The sequence below is a fragment of the Macrosteles quadrilineatus genome, unplaced genomic scaffold (genome assembly GCF_028750875.1).
Source record: "Macrosteles quadrilineatus isolate MER2022 unplaced genomic scaffold, UCM_ALF_1.0 Scaffold_7__1_contigs__length_78375512, whole genome shotgun sequence".
Taxonomy (NCBI): domain Eukaryota; kingdom Metazoa; phylum Arthropoda; class Insecta; order Hemiptera; family Cicadellidae; genus Macrosteles; species Macrosteles quadrilineatus.
In genome coordinates, this window is record NW_026542600.1 from 3,675,823 (window position 1) to 3,695,024 (window position 19,202).

Here is a 19,202-nt window from a genome sequence, read left to right on the forward strand (position 1 = left end):
AAAAAGACCACATACACATTCATTCCAACATTCATAGTGTTATAAAACTGTTCCTAAATGTGCCAAAAAAATTTTTTGACTTGGCGTAGGATGTCGGCAAGCACGATTATGTAACTTAAGGCAAACTACGCCAGAACCCTACAAAGCATGTCAAAATGTTTGAGTACATACTAGATTAGTTTAAGATAAAGTAAACTAAATCATAGTAAAAATATGATAAAGTAACCTTGTAACTAGGTCAAGTTTGTATGGCAAAGTATGATGTTTTTCTAGAAATATATTTGTACAATTTTGACAACCGTTTCCCTAAAATAATGGATAAGATAAAAAAAAGATAAAAGTAATCAATGGATAACCGATGAGATCGTTCTTAAGAAAAATGAAATTATTAGATTGGAACATAGCTTTAGGTTAAGTAAAAATGAAAATACTAAGGTACGAGTTAAAGATTTGAAGAAGGATCTGAAAAGATGTATTTTCAACGAAAAAAGTAATTTTTTTGATAGTAAAATTATGAATTAAAAAAATAAAACGAAAACCACCTGGAACGTAATTAGAACATAAGTTAAGAAAGAATCAACTTATACTTCGAATAAATCTATTGTGCAATCTGGAAAAATATTAACAGATCCAATTGAAGTTGCTAATGCTTTCAACCAATTTTTTGTCTCTGTAGTTGAAGATTCAGTTTTGCCAAAGATTCCTCAAAGTACAGAATCTACACAACTAAATAAAAATTCCGATAAACCGCGTTTTAAATTTCATCCAGTGACTGAAGAAGACGTAAAGAAAATAATTATTTCTTTTGAAAATAAATTTCCAACGGGATATGACGAAATTTCCATTGATATCATAAAAAAAAACTCTTCCTAGTATTTTAAAACCACTTGTACATTCAATAAATTCCTCTTTAATATCAAGTATTATAAACAAGGGTCAAACTAAAACCAGAAATCTATTTAGATGACAATCAATTAGACCAAGTAGAAGTTACAAAATTTCTGGGACTCTTCATTGATGCTAATCATAGCTGGGACGATCATACAAAACATGTTGTTAACAAAATGCCAACAGGTTTGTCTGCCTTGAGACAAACTACTTAATTTTGTAAATTAGAAACATTAAAAACAGTTTATTATTCTTTGAATCATTCTCACCTGTCCTACGGAATAAGCATTTACGGAGCAACAACGCAGACAAATTTAGATAAAATCTTGCGGAAACAAAAAAAACGCGTTAAGAATTATGTTTAAGTTGAAAAGGGGTAAATCTGTTAAACATTTATTTATTTCCACAAAAATCCTAACGGTTTATGCTCTCTACATTTTAGAGACTGTAATGTATGTGAAACAACTTGAAAATCAAAATTTTTTAAACAACGTTCACCCGTACAACACCAGATTAAATAGACCGGTAGAACCACATAATTTAGAATTTTTAAAAAGAAAACGAAATATATGGAACAAAATTTTTGTTTCATTTACCAAGGTAATTTCTTGGTGAACAAAACTTAAGTAAATGCAAGAATGACTTAAAGGAATATTTGGTAAAATTAGCCCCATACTCTTTAACAATTTTTTTTGAAAACCACAGAGTTTAGAGTAATTGATGAGTAACAAATCAAAATCAGTTGATAAGAAAATGTACGTTCCGTTCACATTAATTAATTTACTTTTAATTTAGACGAAATTAGTGTAACTGTTTATATATATAGGATTATTGTCATTACTATTTCTTTTTGTAAACATTGACACTATTTGTTGTACCATTGTACAAATTTATAAATAAAGTATATTTGAATTGAATTGAATTGAATTAATTAATATTAAAGCCTCAGTTTTTTGATGGGTTAAACTACTAACTCGATTATCCGCCCAAGACATCCTCTTGCTACCTTCTCTATCTGCTATTTTCTCCCATATACATTGCCCTCTACACACACGGGAATTAGTGGACCCTTCAAGATCCTAATTAAAATCGGGTTGCTTCTCCAATTTGCGCGGGTGGGCGCAAGTATTTTCTCAATTCTGTTAATTGTGCCAACTGACCTAAAGGCTAGTACTCACTAGGACACCCGGTCGCTTATCAACCGGCGATCTGGTTGACGAGCGACCAAATTGCACAAATATCGCCGTGTGTGTACGTGTCTGTCAATTTGGTTGACGGCGATTTGTAGGTTGCCAGGCAACTTTTTGGTTTTCGGACATGTATCGAAAACCTGGGGGTTTCCAATCAACCATTTTATCGCCGGGCAATCAGATTTCTCAAAAAACTAGAGTGTGTACGCTTCAGCGACCAAGTTGATCAACTAAAGACGGCTAGCGCATGCGCAGTACAACGAAAAATGAACTGACGAAACAAAACCATGCTAAAATCTCAATCTGACGTCCTTTTTTCTATGTGAAGTGTCACGGGTGTCACTGGTTGCTTAGTAATGACGGAAACTGTCATCTGACATATGTAAATAGTTTTTAAAATCCTGAGGATTTTTAAGTCGAAAAGCTCGTAGGAGTGCCGATGTGGCTGGCTGTAACTATTTCTACGTTAAAGCCACCCTTTAACCCAAAATCTTCTAAACAATTTCTTTCTTCTTCTCTACTTCCCACAGTTTTAAATATAATCAAAACTTCGGCAGCTATTTCCTCTTCGTCGGGGGCATGGTGTTGTCATTTAGGTTCACACTTTGGTAGGCTTAAGCGTGAACCAGAACAAAACAAATTGTCTATCCCCACCAAATTTTGATTGATTTCCAGCTTGGTTGAAAGTGCTAGGTATCCTAGTCTGTACCACCCATCAATAAAACGTTCAATCACCAACTTACTAGTAGTCGCTCGTCAACCAGGTCGCCGGTTGATAAGCGCCCGGGTGTCCTAGTGAGTACTAGCCTTTTACGCCAACTACTCCAGGGAGCCACCCGATACGTTCATTAACTGCACAAAGTGGCGGCCCTCTTTGACGGTATACTTGAGTAGCTTAGGTTAGGTTAGGTTTGGTTAGGATAGGTTAGGATGACACGTAAACAAGAACATCCCTTCTGCCGGGACTCACCCCTTTTTGGCTTGGGCTTGGCGCAACTAAGGAACATTTTTGCGGAATTAATGCACGACCATTTGCGCCTACACAAAGAAGGGATACATAGCCGAAAATTGACCCGTTCAGCCAGTTTTAAGATAGCAATTTCTAAGCCAAGTTTAGTAATTTAGAATTGAGATCCGTAGACTTTTAAGTTTTAAAAACGTTTAGAAACGACAATGAGAACCGTCTACGTTTTACGTCTGCAGGAAAATACTTGCGTCATGTTTACTTCATCATCATTCTTTATTGATTTTTCCCACAAGGGGTACATAAAAAAAATATATTTCTAAAATACAATTACATGCAAAAAAAACCAAGGTTGGTAAATTAGTTTTACTAATAACTAGGTAAATAAATAATTATATACACATTAACATGCAATAAATAATTCAATAAATAACCAATAAATTTATTGGTCATGTTTACTTGTAATAAATTATTTTATCACTTATCAAGTTGACTTCTTTTATCAGTATTTTGTTTGCTGATCAGAGTTGCAACTTGCATTATACGAGTGGTTCTTCCTAGTTCATCATGAAGACCCAACATGCAGTTTTGTTATTTGGTGAGTGATAATGCAGTTTTTGGTTGACAGCGGTATGCATTGATAGTTTTAACTGCATAAGTAAATATTATTAAAAATTTAAGGTGGGGACGTCTAGGTGCGTATTTTAACCCAAATACGAGTGAAAAATTAGTGTAAAATCGTTTACCATCGGATACTGAAGTGGACTTCCCATCCATCTGGACCAACTTTATTGAAAAAGAACATAGTTGTGTGAGCCAGTCTAAAATTCTATTTTGTAGCTTAAATTGTGTTGCTGACATAATGGGTCACCGTTGCTATAGCTCACAATAAGTCGTTCAACCTTGGTAAAAAAGTTCTTGTACTCAACAGAAATCAGTAATTTAGATTAGCGCTATCTGTTGGTGGCTCACATCAAATACGACGATTTTGTTTAAAAAACTGCTGACAACTTTAACATGGGGACGGAATGTGTAGTTGTATTACAACAATAAAGGAAACCAGTTCGATCCTGAGAAAATTAGCTTTTTGATAGTTCGAAACTGGACCCAGCTGTTCTTGATCACTGGGCTAGTAAATACTGGCTACATAAACAGCTGATCTTAGTCAGTAATGCTACAAAGATCCCTCCATCACCATTCTAAACACATCCTCCACTCATTTTTGGTTAAAATACGCACCTAGGTGGCGTCCCCATCTCAATCAATTGATTATTTAATTTAAACCAAGCTTATTTGATTCCAAAACAGGGATTAAACTTATCATGAGAAAACGATATACAGGTGTTTCCGTAAGTAAGTACAAAGAATTTAGGAATAAGTTTATCGGGTCAAAATAAAACGAAAATCAAGAATAACATGTTTTTTTTTTTAATGCCTCGATACCAAAATAGCCCTTTTGTTTTATTGTGTTTTACATTTATATCTCAAGAACTGTTTACGATATATTTATGAAACTACACAATTTTATTAAAACATAATGTGTTTACGAAAAACACAATTTTTGGCGCAAAATGAGGTGAATCCTGACTAGTGACTGTAAGGCCTTTTTTCTGACATGTAGCCTACATCTAAAAATCGTGATTTCTCGGCAATTTTTTTATTCGATCTTTTTCAACTTGGTATCGTTTGATAGTGCACTTTCAATGCCAAATAATAGCATATGTGAATAAAATCAGCCCTATTTTCGTAATTTAAGTTACCTATAAGAGTTAAAATGGCCGCCTTTTTTTAACAAACAAATATTTTGTGATGATTATTTTTTGTCAACACATTATGACTTGATAAATTTGTATACCAAGTTTCATTAATAAATAGTTCTTTGGATATAGAATCAAAACCCAAGAAAAACAAAACGGTCGACATCTCGCTAACGAAGCATTTTTGCAAACAATGTTATTCTTGATCTTTGTGTTATTTTGACACAATACAACTATTCCTGAATTATTTGTACTTACGGTACACCTTGTATAGTTGAAGATTAATCTAAAACGGACCCAGCTGTTCTTGATCATTGAGTATTTAACGGTCCAGGCCTAGGAAACTGCTTATTTTAGTCGGTAGCATCATCATAGCCTTTACTACAAGGCGTTGGTGTGTGGCAACGTTGCAGTGGCCGGCCTATTGCAAACGTTAAGCATAATCTTTACCCAGAAGATCCATTATGAATGAGTGCAACAGCTATTTCGGTAGGCCGGGGCTGCGACGTTGCCACTTTTGTCTCGCCACGATCTATTATTAGAGAAGGCCGTGCCATCATTCGCTAAACACTAGTCCTCCCTCCACTCAACATTGCCTTCATGATGTTTACCGTATCGGATTAGTACTGTATGTCAAATCTAATGTAAACCATGTGCATAAGTTGTAACTTGTATCTAGTCTCGAAGTATTTCCTCTGAGGTGCAAGTTCTGTTGCAGGAGTTCTGTTGGTCGTACAATGTCTAAGAGGAGTTTTAGCGGAGGCCGAGGCTGAAGCTGACGCGTCTTGGCAGGTCGCCTCTGGTCCCCTCGCTGGTAAAACCATCCACGGCCCCCGCTCCGCCCCTGCCCCCGCTGCTGCCCCCGCTGCCGCCCCCAAACCTGACGATGAAGATGACCTTCGCCTGGCTGGCGATTCTATGGACTGAATTTTAAAACCCCCAAAGTCCACATACCCATAGTGTTTGTGTTCATTATGATCATATACTAACTGTTTCCTAGTACTCATGCTGTCAAATACCAAACTTACATTATTCAAAGCATCGTTTGTTCCTACATTACATTTTAAATACTCGAATACTTCACTCAAAAGTCCTGGTGAACAATTGAATTTTTGGAGCCCTCGTCTAATTGTTGCAGGATTAGGCAAACAAATTTTAATTTTTCTTAAAAAGGTGTACGCTTTAGGCGAATAAAAGTAGAGGGTCAATGCGAATTCTTTCATTTTTTCAAAATAACGCATTTTTCCTTTAGCTACTTGGTTGTTTTTAAAATTTGAAATAAGTAATTCTAATGGTAGTCCTTAAAAATTCTCCTGTAACTTTTTAATAACAGTGTCAGTGCTATTGATCTTTTTTTTTAAGCGTAATGATGTCACTTAACTTTCTAATTTTTTCTTCTCGACGTTTCAGCCGTTGTTGCAGAATCTTTACCTTTCTTCTTAATTTCAGCTCCGTAGGTGTAACTGTAACCTGTAATAAATAAATACCAGAATGTTAGTCTAATTTTTAAGCATTTGCGTGGTTCTCGTATGACGTTATGATACAGTACAGTAGGAAATGCAGCATAGTGTTAATTCAGTTTTCTTTTTAGTTTTTCAAACTGTTCAGGCTTTCTCGTTTCTGCATAGTAATATTTATGCCAACCCAAATTCAAATTGTAAATATTTCATTTCAACCGCGTCAGTAAATGTTTGCTGCACACGTTTCCTTTAATTGAAATTGAACTGTTTGAACTGATACAACACTTTGAAACTTACCTTAAAAACACCTATAAAGATATAGGTGTTTTTTTGTTTTCACATTCTTTAGTTTTGCTTCCAAGTTTAGTTCTGCAATTCGAATGGTCTTCAATGGCGCTAATCTGCAGTAAGTTCTCTTGAATTGACGCATTTTTGATTGTTGTAATCTAAAAAAGTTTACTTTTGAATTTAATATTGTCAAAGCATTATTTTACAAATACTTTACTGCATTCAATATTTTTAAACCTTAAGCAAAATATATTGCAATTAACTTACATTTTTTAACGAACATGTCTGATTTTCGAGCTAGGACTTACTATTAAATTCTTAAAAATGTAAATAAATGTTGGTGGTCGATGGGTTCCTATATTCTATCGTTTCCCTTCAGAATGCAGGATATTAATTTAGTAAGGAGCCTAATCGATTGATGAACAGTTTTGTACGTTATATTGAGTACGAATAGGCTTGGTTATTAAAAGTATATATGTTTGGTACGTTTGAAACTTACCTTCTTTATACGTGTTTTCTTGTTTTCATGTTCTTTAGTTTTGTTTTTATTTTATTTTTCTAGAATTTGAATCGTCTTTAATGGTGCTATTCTTGCCTAAGTCCTCTTGAATTGAAGCGTCTCTGGTTGAAGGAACATAAAAAATAAGTTTTGAATTAAATCTTGTCAAACTAGTAACTGACAAATAAGTTACTTCACAGCTTTTACTAATATAATGAATGTTTCAGTTTGAATGTTTGTAAGTATTCCATATTAAGCTTCACGTGAAAACTACTGGACCAATCAAGTCGAGATTTTGCAAAAATGCTGTATAACAAAGATATCGCTGATGGACATCTGTTTTAAGTTTGAAACTCTCCCATAGTCCCGCCCAACTGGCTCCCAAAGTTACAGGCAATTAGCTTACCTCGGTTCTGAATAACACTCTTCTCACTTTTGGCTCATTTCTTTGCAAATGGGGCGGACAATTGAATTTAGTAGGTACAGCATATTGCTTCAGCTTCCTTCTAAGGAGACCAACTTCAAATTGACCCTCCTCAAAGTGTGTACTATATAAAACGGAGTGATGAGTAGGATTACAGTTTTTTTTCTTTTTGTAGCAGCAACCCATTTGCTTCTAAGAACTGGATCTTTGGGGGAACTGAAATTACGTAAGAAAAATCAGCAACAACTGTAGTAAAACTTTTGACGGGCTCTATTTGTTACTATAAAATTCTGTCAATTCAAAACATTAAAAAAGCTAAACGAACTGACTTAACTAAATACATTTTTACTTAACATTTTTATTTTGCAAAGTAGCAACATTTTTGGATCGTTAACATACTTTGCCCAGTCGTTAAACTTAGCAAATTTACTAACACATAAAGATAATGGTTTCATTTACAAATATAATCCTAAAATTAAGGTTGTTTGCCAATCGACTCGTAAAAAGATTCTCATAGAAATGTTCGAGAAACCAACGTCTAAAGTTATGATTATGCCTAGATTGTTTACATGATGCAAATAAAATACAGGGTCAGCAAACATTTGTGAACAGTCCAAAAATGTCCATGAGATGTGTGGGCAGTACACGAGTTGACCACAAAACCCTCTACCGTACACAAAATCCCCAAATTACATAAATTCCAATTCAAATTACAAACTTCAAATGTTGCTGTAACAAAATTTCTTATTCTAGTTCATGTTTGGTCCATAACTGGAATTTACACTTTATTATTTGCGTGCAAATAATGACAAACACATTTCATGGCTTTTAGATGAAAATAAAAGGTTTATTGTTGTTTAAAGTTGTAGAGTATTATATAAACACCTTGTATAAACTACAATATACAATAACCAAACAATAAGAGTGTAACTGTGATTTTGGGTTTAACGTTTATACTTATATAACTAGGTATGGTAAAAAACGCGTACCTTGTCAGACAATCCTTGACATGTTTTGTAGTGTCGAAAATGTCAAAACATGTCAAGGATTGTCTGACAAGGTACGCGTATTTTACCATAATTAGTCTTAAAACGCAATCCTGGGGCTATAAAAATGAATTATAATAAAAATGTAGTTTTAACAAGTCTTCTTAACATACACTTACCTGTGAAACGATTACGTCTTGTCCATAGAATTTGTTGTACGCCGTGCAGTATCTCGCCATAATGAAGTATTAGGCATATTGTGTTGTCAAACTGAATTGAACAGTGTTACCAACAAACCTGAGCGAAATTTCCCAAGACCATCATAATTTTCCCCCAGAATTCCCTAATGTCCTAAAATGTCCCTAAATACGTTCCTTTGATTGTGGCAATAAATTGTATAATTTCGAAAACTTAAAACTATAATTGTGACTTAACTTCACTAATCCCGGACGCTTTCGTCATTAAATCAATTTTAATCGGAAGGATTTGTTTGTAAGTACACAATTGTTTAAAATACATAAATGCGATGGCGATGAAAGATAAAATAAGGAGTAATTAGTCTACCTTTCCAGAGTCAACGGAGAATGGGATGGAAGGTCTAATTGGATGCAAATTGTGCAAGGAGAAGATCACTGAGAGAAAGATCACCGCTTGACAGATTGTGAAAGGTCACAATGACGTCATTGGAATTGGACACAGAGAGAGATAGAGTAATTGTGACGTAATGTGTGAGAGAGAGAAGGCGAGAGGTGCTTACGACGACAAAGGTGTAAACTGTTGAGGTAGAAAATTATAGTCATGAGATAAGTTTATGTGGAGATAAATTATCTTGAAAGTTTTGAAAAGTGTTACGTAAATCCTCGTCTACATGATGGCTTAGTCAGCACGAGTCCTGGATTTAAAATGCGTGATATTGAAGAGTTATTATTTAATAGGCTCTAGCTTGGGATTGTTTTTCACATTATTTCAGGCTAGGTCTAGAGTATGCGGCTTTATCACTAAGATCTACATTGGCGATTGGCGGGATTTGAACTGGGGAACCGAAATCCCGCGCTCTGCCACTAGATCAGCTCGCTCCCCAATGAAGGAACATTGGTATAGATTCATCGATCAATCTATGCAAACATATGTATCTTTTCAATATTGGTTGGCATACAAATGAGCCAACAGCTATCAGATTTTAACTGGTAAGATACGCTTCGAGTATGTAAGCTACACCTACACCTACTTACACCTAGATCCGACCACATTTGAGTAAAGAGTATTATATTTGTAAGTTAATGGTCTGTCAAGAAACCTAGCGACTTCTGTTTGCATAAATGGATTAAATCCTAGGCGGCGTTTCAGCAATAGGCTCTTATGTCCACAGATGTGTTTTTCCAAATGTCGAACTTAAGTTTATGACAAAAAAGTCGTGTTGAATGGATTTCAAATTTCTTTTCAACAAACTTACTTTCTATCCAAAGGTTGACGTAGTATTTTGAATAATATATTTTAAAAAATAATTTTTTGACGAATAAATTACAGTAGTTTAGCTCCTCAAACGCAGTATTAAGTGCTATTCTGTAATCACAAAATATCATGAGACGCGGTACACGGAAGTGGACCTTTCTTCACCAATTCTTGCTCAACACTATCTGACGAATGTATATCCATAGACTTCTATTTATGATTTCATCGTTACGCATTCGCAAGTGAGGCATTCATAGAACAAAACACAGGAAATAGAAATCTTAGAATCTTATTATTGCATGGCAGGGATATGGCTGCGTAAAGATTCGAGTTTTAATACATTAAAATAAATCCAAAACTACAAAGTAAAGTTTATGGACAAATTAATTCTACGATAGTAGATTTTGATGTCAACAAGATCAAAATAATTTATCTGTTATAAAAGATACTTAATATATATAACCTAACTTAGTTGTCTTCTGCTCCCAGGCTTAAGTAAAACCGTCTTACTAAACTAATGTTTGGTGTTGTATTGCATTTTTTTCCAAAATTGTTTAGTAAAAAGCGATTTTGTCAAAACCAGATCAATTATTCGAGGGAGCTCGTTCCTACGTCAAATATCGATTTGCATACGATTCAAGATACAAGTTTAAAATACGGCAGAGTGAAACCGTGGCACCTCAATAACAAGAACCTCCTAATAAGTTTACCTTAATAAAAAATCTCCTTGATTTTATCTTTCCCATAACATGTTGAGTGCTGATGACAGGGATTTCCACCATTGCTTAAGATCGAAATAAATGCAACTTAAGTTTAAGCACGCCAACCACAGTGGAAGTGTTAACTAAACCTCGACAAGAAGTCAACAAATGATAATAATAAGTCTTATTTGACAATCCCCATGGAGACTTGTTATCGAGGTTCTACTGTGATAGCTAATTCCTTACAGGGCAATTCTCGTAAAGAGAATCATTCGGGAAATTCAGCCTAAAAATAACTTTTTCATCTTGACTAATTAATATTTCATCAGCCCTGTCCAATCTAAATGTCCTTGCCAACGCAAAAACTGCCTTAAGCATTCAACTACAATGATTTTAATCTATTGAAATTGGGTCGTTATGACTAGCGCTCTCTTTTCATCATCTAGAGCTCTTTGTTGAGTGTCAGTCGTAACCAGTAGCACTGCCTGCAGCGGCTGCTAATACAATCCTGGACCACTTCAATCAGTCCAATCAAGTCCAGTAGCCGACCACTGGGCCAAAGCTGATTTGTGACCAGTTGAGGCTGATCGCTGATTGCTTGACTGATTGCCTTCATCAGCCTACAATTACTTCCGATCCCTTCTCTTCCGGCCAATCTACATTTTTGTCCCAGAAAACCCCTTGCATCAGGATAGTCCTGTAGTAAACATAACCTAGTGAAAGCATAGTTCTTAGGGAAATGGAATTTCGTTTTATAAATGTTACCTAATGCGAGAGAAACTTGTAACGTAGCATTTCAGAAATATGATTTGGTTTAGTAATAGTTTCTGTTGATGGTTGGATCCTTACATTGAGCATTTTATACAACACACTGTCCGGTTCAAAGGACCAAATTGAATCATAGGACGAAAGTGAAACTAATCAAGTCAATAAACCTTTTTTTCCAAAAGAAAAGACTCGATGAGATATTTTTTCTTTATCATACAATTGTTTTTTGAACATAGGTCTCAAACATTGTCCTCATCAGCATGGACCTTTGATAATTAAATGTGGTATTCATTTTCCAATGGCCATCAACATTTAACCACTAGAGCAGTACAACAGCCTCAAGACTATCCAATCATATAAAGAGGTCAACCTGGGCCGATAACACAAAAGATCCTTATAAATAGCGTTAAACGGAATATTTTTACCCACACAAGATAAATTTGACTCGTCTTAATGAATAATTAACTATTTTAGATTAAGAAAATGTCGGCAACATTCTAAAAAAACTGACGTGGCATTGAATATGAATATACCTGATTAGATTTGAAATCACCTCAGTGATTGACTCATTAGGCGCAATGAGAAATAGAACTAAGACCCAAAATTCGCTCGCTATTTCGCCGCCCGATGTCCCAATTTACGTTATACACGGTACACGTTACGTTATTTACGGTACACACAGTACCGTAATTATCTTCATTTGGGAAGTTCACCGCGGGATTGGAGTTTAAATACAGGGCGCGTGTTCATTAGAAACCTCAACCAGTCACAACTACAACTCACGGCTCTTGGAAAGGAAAATCCTACATTCGTAGATAAGAAAATTAGCATGATGTACTACGTAGTGGCAATTTTACGGTACCTGACTATCAGGTGGATGAACAAACTCATTATGATAATTAATGTATGTGTGTTACAGGAGTGAAGATGCTCAGGGTCGAAGTATAGCTGCCACACCATGGTCGTCCCATCGCTTCTGATCCCCGTCACACCCGTTCAGCTAAGATGTCCCCGCTCAAGTGCCATACACAATGATATTTACTCTGATCGCAGTCACCACAGCATTAAAAACTGGGCTGACTATCCTCGGAACAGGTAATATTTCTTCTAATTCATATTTCCTATTTCAAATTCACCAAATGATAACTACAGTAAATCATATCCTTCTGTCGGTGAAGGTAACTTAACACAACTGGAAAATGCGTATTTCATCTTTTTCATTCTACCAAGGTTTTATCCAGAGTTTGTACGAATTTCACATTTTTGAAATACAGTAATGTATTAGTTAAATATGATACTTATCATAATTTACACTGTTGTCATATCGCTTAAGATCGTCGTAACTGTATAACATACTTTGTTTTAACCAAAACCACATTTCATTACCTTCCCTGTAGCAGTAAACTTAAGTGTTTATTAAAACCTAATGTTATTTAAAGAAGGAATAAATGAAACGTGTGAAAGATTTTACTTAACATCTAATCAGCCATGTGGAAATTCGTATGGTCCGCAGGTTTGCTGTGACGGTGAAGTGGTCCACATAACTGACATCCGAAACAAACTAATATACTATATACAACTTGACCAAACTAATCAAATGCTTGAGGTCAATGTCTTCCTCCATATCGTAAAAAGCAATTTTATACGATTAGTAAAAAAGAACTGAAGGAACCAACTGCACTTAGTCACTGATAGACTGATCCACGTACGGGCGCAATGAGAACTGTCCGCATAGGTGTGGACGTGTGGATGGGCCCGGTTGGTAGTTCGTCCGGGCGCATCCGCTATTGTAGTGTGACTATGAACCCATAAGACTAAATGGTCAAAACAGTTTCGTCCGATCACGCTTGAGCCCGAAACAAACAGGAATGGAATTAGGCTGATATTTCAACTGAATCGTTTCGTCTGTTTTATTAATACAATCTGGAAATATAGAGGATCGGACACTCAAATCTGCCTGAACGTATAATTATACAATTAGCTTCTTTCATGGCCAATCATTCGTTAGTTTCACGTATCGTAAATGACATTTGTAGCCGTAAATCCAGATAATGCGAAACTATATCCATAATCTACTGTAAAGAGATCCTCTAAACATATACGGTTGTTAGACCAATCTATCTGATTACATCTTTATCGATTCTGAAGATCGTCAAGCTCTGATTCCGCATCCTCCCGTTCTCCGGAATCGGATGTACGAAGAACAGCTGTGATGCATCAGTACACCTGCATGTGTGATGAGAAAGTGGTTGTTATGAAGACTCGGTCAAAGGCATTCTCGCATAAAACTAATAAAATTATTATACTATCGTGTGATCTTGGGGCTATTATAATGTGTTTAATTACATACTTGGGCACGGATGAGTGAGCTCATGTTGGATAACGTAGTACGATTCAGTTCAGCCTTTTCTGTGTCACAGTTCAGGGATTTATTCCAGAGGACAAATTCATAGTCTATAAACACATATTTTTTTTAAATACTTATTAAGTCGTTGATATGGCCATGAACGTAAAACGGATTGCAAATATAGCGGGCAGATAGACAATGATTCTCATCTTTAGGTTAACACATTTAGATTGACATGTGTTTAATATTATTATTAATCCGTGGAAATACAAATTCTACGTTTACAATGTGCCGCTAACAAAAACAAACTATACCTAAACACAATTTAAATGAATTGTCCCAGTAAAAAACCAGTAGACTACCTGACCAACAAGCAAACGTATCTTTTCAAGAGAGAGCAACCAATGTTAATTCCCCTATGCATGTTTGGTCGGGTTTGTCTCCATAACCACTGAAACCACTGTAACATATTTACACCAACATTTACACCGCCTCCTACAGACATAGGTAGGTAAGTGATTTACCTAAATATTAATTAACAAGAAGGTCGAGTTGATGTGAGAGCAGAGCATGCCGAGATTCAATTAGAAGAGGAAACACGCATAATGATCTAAATACAATGTGTGGCACTGTCACAGTGCGCGGTGGTGATCAAACGATTAACAATGATGACCTTATGTGCTCTTGTACGCAAAATATGACACACAATAATAGATAGCTATGGCAACAATACTGGAGTAATAGAAATTCCATGATGGCTTAAAGGTTAAGACACAAAAATATGATTAGACATGTAAGTAAATCAAATATGACGCTAACTGATGTGCAAGAGAAAGATCTTCAATAGCGTATAACCTCGGTTTTAGTTTTCCGAAGGAAATGTGTTATCACATATTGACACTGAAACATTAAGTCCATTCGTGTATTTATAATTTGCCGTTTTAATTAGCTGCAGTAGATTTTTAAAGCCGTGATGTTAATGTTGTGACATAATTAAGCAAGAAAATGACTCATGATTAACAACAGTGGGAAACTGTTTCAGGCATCTGGCTGATTCCTCTGCTGTTGGCGGGTCTTGCCTACTATCGCTACGACACCTTCGACCCGGAGTCCCGACCCATCAACCAACGCCAGCTACACCGCGAGTATGACTTCATCGTGGTCGGCGCTGGGTCTGCGGGCGCGGTGGTCGCCAACCGTCTGTCCGAGGTCCCCCACTGGTCCGTGCTGCTACTGGAGGCTGGGCCAGATGAGAACGAGATCTCAGACGTGCCTTCTCTCGCAGCCTACCTGCAGCTCTCAGGGCTCGACTGGCAGTACAAGACTGAGCCGACAGGTAGGCACAACCCTAGATAATTGGTACGTTTACACGGATTTGTCAAATGATGAGATTCCAAAATGCTATTAAAATTAACTGGATCCCCTTCCCAACAACTAGTTGTAAATCCTTGTAATCCTTTCTCCTTCATGTTTGTGTTATATGTACTGAGCTTTAATACGTACGTGGATTATTATTTTGAACATACTTGAACGCGCAAGTACAAGTAGAACTAACTCGTGCTTTAAAATATTCCCCACTGATAGCTGTATTCCGTAAATAATTCCTTATACACAGTGAAACTAGGTTGAAATTATTATACCTAAAATAATCGAACACAACGTTGGCGATGACAAACCCCTCCACTAAATTACCACCTCTAATATCGAAGACATTTTAGAAGTTTTGCCAGAAAGTAGTTTGGTTGAATGTATTCGTGCTAACCTAACCAAGTAAATCTCATGTATCTGGATATATGAATTGTCTCAGAATAGAGATAGCAACTGTTATGCATGTTACTACCCTCAGGTCGAGCATGTCTGGGGATGAAGGGAGGTCGGTGCAACTGGCCGAGAGGGAAGGTGCTTGGAGGGTCGAGTGTGCTCAACTACATGTTGTACGTGAGAGGCAACCGCCAGGACTACGACAACTGGGAAGCGATGGGCAACCCGGGCTGGGGGTACAATGAGGTAAGTCAACATCACATCTTTGACCAAACAAGAAATATTATGTAGGAACTAGAATATATGGGGGGGTTACTCGTTTCTGTTCCACACGATATATCTTAGTTGATCTATTTAGTTTCTCTAATAACTTCATATAATGTAATTCGTAATGAAAAATATCAGTAGCACTTTTGTACACGTGATTAAGTTTACTGAACGCCATACTCGTAAAATAGGAATGGAAATATGTCCAAACTAAATTTCCGCATGGAACTAAAAAATGTAGCTTATAGAACTTACCACAAAATAAAGTTCAGTAATAACAAAAATAATTATCTACAAGCTCTTAACATCAATTTCAATTTCATATAAATTATACAACACTTTATAGGCGATTTGTATTAGTTTTATTAATTTACATTCTGTGGTGCTTTGGAAGAAGGGATAGGAGGGGTCGCTATTCGCTACCTACTGTGATAGCTAAAGAATGTCGTCCTCGACCACATTCCAACTAACGGCCTTATATAAATCTCCATAAAGGTCTAGGTATCTAAAATAGACACAACTGCAATCAGAATTCAATCAACGAGATGCTGATGCAACTAGGCAAAGCAAGTCCGCTAAAGAAGCGGTTACATCAGTTGTCAGAGCTGAAGAAACTACGTGTTATTGCATAACTGGAGACAAAGGGCTCTGAGAAACTCCCAATTAATTATTAAATCACCCCGCAATAAACTGCGACCATTAATTAAATCTCGCTCTCAGCGGCTTCCGGTCTTTCTCTGGCGGAAGTGAGAGAATTGTTTGTCTAGAGTCTGCGTGCGATCTCTGCTTTGTCTAGGACTCCATGACCGCTTCTGCATACGTAATGTACCTTGTACTACTGTACGTGGTGTGTACAGTTGTGACAGACTATTGTGCTGTGTAGAGTTGTGACAGACCATTGTACTACTGTACGTGGTGTGTACTAATGTACTTGGCGTGGATAGTTGTGATGGCCAAGTGCTTATAGCGTATTAGATACATACCAAAACTTGTGAGTGCGAAGTAAAAAGAACTCAGTACCTGAAAACAAAAATAATTTATTAGTAAATGTACAGTATTTAAAGGTTAGGCGATGTGTTTTGATTGTAAACTGTAAACCTCTATACAGATATAAACTGCAGGAGGAACAAAGAAAGGCATAATCAAGGTATGTACTATAAAGTACTATCAAGACCAACCTAAGAGTAATGCACGAACTGGTACAAAGGAACCTTTTCTCATCGAGGGTTTAAATTTGACTGTACGTTCCGCAGGTTCTCCATTACTTCAAGAAGTCGGAGGATAACCGTAACCCGTACTTGGCCCGTAGTCCGTACCACGGCCGTGGAGGATACATGACGGTGCAGGAAGCGCCATGGAGGACTCCACTGGTGCTGGCGTTCGTGCAGAGTGGCGAGGAACTCGGCTACCAGAACAGGGACATCAATGGAGAGATACAGGCTGGCTTCATGGTAGCTCAGGTAGGTCATTGAACCTCTGAAGCTATACTTAAGTCGATCTAAGACGCTGTTGAGATTAAAGAAATTATCAATCGTTGAGTTTCTATTTGGTCATGCTTGATGACGCCTTGATGTTGCACATCACAAACGATGTCATATCATTACGAAGTACAATACCTAATGTACCTAAATACTTTTAGCGCATAACGAATACAGTGGCATATGAAACTGTCCAAATACTCAACTACATGAAGTAAAACAGTCCTACTACTTCAAAAACTGCAAATGAGATGGTTGAAAGACCAAATAGGATACAAGTAATAAATGTAGTAAATTTTAACATTAATCAAATACCAGTACTCAAGCGTGTAAAATGTTTTGGGAATTCCATACAACAATGATCTCATCACAATTTACCAGCTAGGCTTAAAGAGAAGAATATTAATGATTTTGTTTGAGTTTTTGTATCAAAACCAAGTGAACTAAAAGATTAGAGCTGTCGTAAAGGACCCTCAACACTTTAAAAAGTTGGAGGGAATACAATTATTGTTCTATGATAGACAATATTTAATGTTTGTAGACACAACAGAGTCTTTCAAATTAAGTTCGTCTGAGTTCACTGCATCAACCACATATTTGACTAGGTAGGTTTTTTGTGTATTTGTAATATATATATTGTAATATTTTGAATATAATATGATATATTTAGTAATCATCAATGTGAATCTCAACCTATAGCTATCTCTTTTTTCTTTTCAACAGGAAAGTAATATACAGAAGTTAATAATAAACGTAATACCATTATTGTAAATAAAAACACAAGAACGTCACTAAGGTAAAACAGTTAAGGGCTGGGAGCTTCCATTTTTATATAAATTGTAGCCTAAGCTTACTAAGCGTGGCGAAGACTGATTTATTAACAAAAAAAAAAGGAAAATTAATGCAGGCTATGCGAGTCTGAAGTTGGAATTATAGTTGACATTAATTTGTGATCATGCCAAGAAGATAAACAACGTGTTGCATGTTACCGTGTTAGAACATGATAATACATAAATGGAGAATTCACGCAGGCTATGCGAGTCTGAAGAAGGAATTATAGTTGACATTTGTGATCATGCAAAAAAGATAAACAACGTGTTCCATGTTACCGTGCTAGAACATGATAATACATAAATGGAGAATTCACGCAGGCTATGCGAGTCTGAAGAAGGAATTATAGTTGACATTTGTGATCATGCCACGAAGATAAACAACGTGTTGCATGTTACTGTGCTGGAACATGATAAATGGAGAATTCACGCAGGCTATGCGAGTCTGAAGAAGGAATTATAGTTGACATTTGTGATCATGCCACGAAGATAAACAACGTGTTGCATGTTACTGTGCTAGAACATGATAATACATAAATGGAGAATTCACGCAGGCTATGCGAGTCTGAAGAAGGGATTAAAGTCGACATTTGTGATCATGCTACGAAGATAAACAACGTGTTCCATGTTACTGTGCTAGAACATGATAATACATAAATGGAGAATTCACGCAGGCTATGCGAGTCTGAAGAAGGGATTAAAGTCGACATTTGTGATCATGCCAAGAAGATAAACAACGTGTTGCATGTTACTGTGCTAGAACATGATAATACATAAATAGAGAATTCACGCAGGCTGTGCGGGTCTGAAGAAGGGATTAAAGTTGACATTCTTCGCTCAAATTAACCTAAACACAAATGAAATTGAACCAGTCGACTAATCAGTAATACTAATATCTGCAAAGACATTTGGTTGGTAACTCTGTAGAAAAAGATGGAATTTCAGTTATGCAACAAGTGGTTGGCATTTCAAAAGAAGAACCTATTGCAGTACCTATATGAGTTTTTTTGTTGATGAACAGAAGTACAAAACAAAATTTCCATTTTTTTACCAGGTGACAAACAAAATCCAATTAAAAAACATGTCCAACACAAGAAATATAATGACGCAACAGTATTATGACATTGACACAGTATGGTAAT

At 36.2% G+C, this 19,202-nt stretch overlaps 2 protein-coding genes across 2 annotated transcripts in view; one reads left to right on the forward strand and one right to left on the reverse strand.

Annotated features, from left to right (window-relative positions):
* The window catches only part of LOC128997751 (flotillin-2), a 309,529-nt gene that overhangs the window by 179,336 nt on the left and 110,991 nt on the right, over positions 1-19,202 (reverse strand). The gene's annotated exons all lie outside the window — the stretch shown is intronic.
* Positions 1-19,202, forward strand: part of LOC128997748 (glucose dehydrogenase [FAD, quinone]-like) — a 48,306-nt gene that overhangs the window by 12,840 nt on the left and 16,264 nt on the right. Inside the window, exons 2-5 of the mRNA XM_054423404.1 lie at positions 12,297-12,472; positions 14,767-15,060; positions 15,571-15,731; positions 17,006-17,212. Of these exons, the coding sequence (XP_054279379.1) occupies positions 12,409-12,472; positions 14,767-15,060; positions 15,571-15,731; positions 17,006-17,212 (726 nt within the window). The 5' untranslated portion in view covers positions 12,297-12,408. The remainder of the gene's footprint in view (positions 1-12,296; positions 12,473-14,766; positions 15,061-15,570; positions 15,732-17,005; positions 17,213-19,202) is intronic.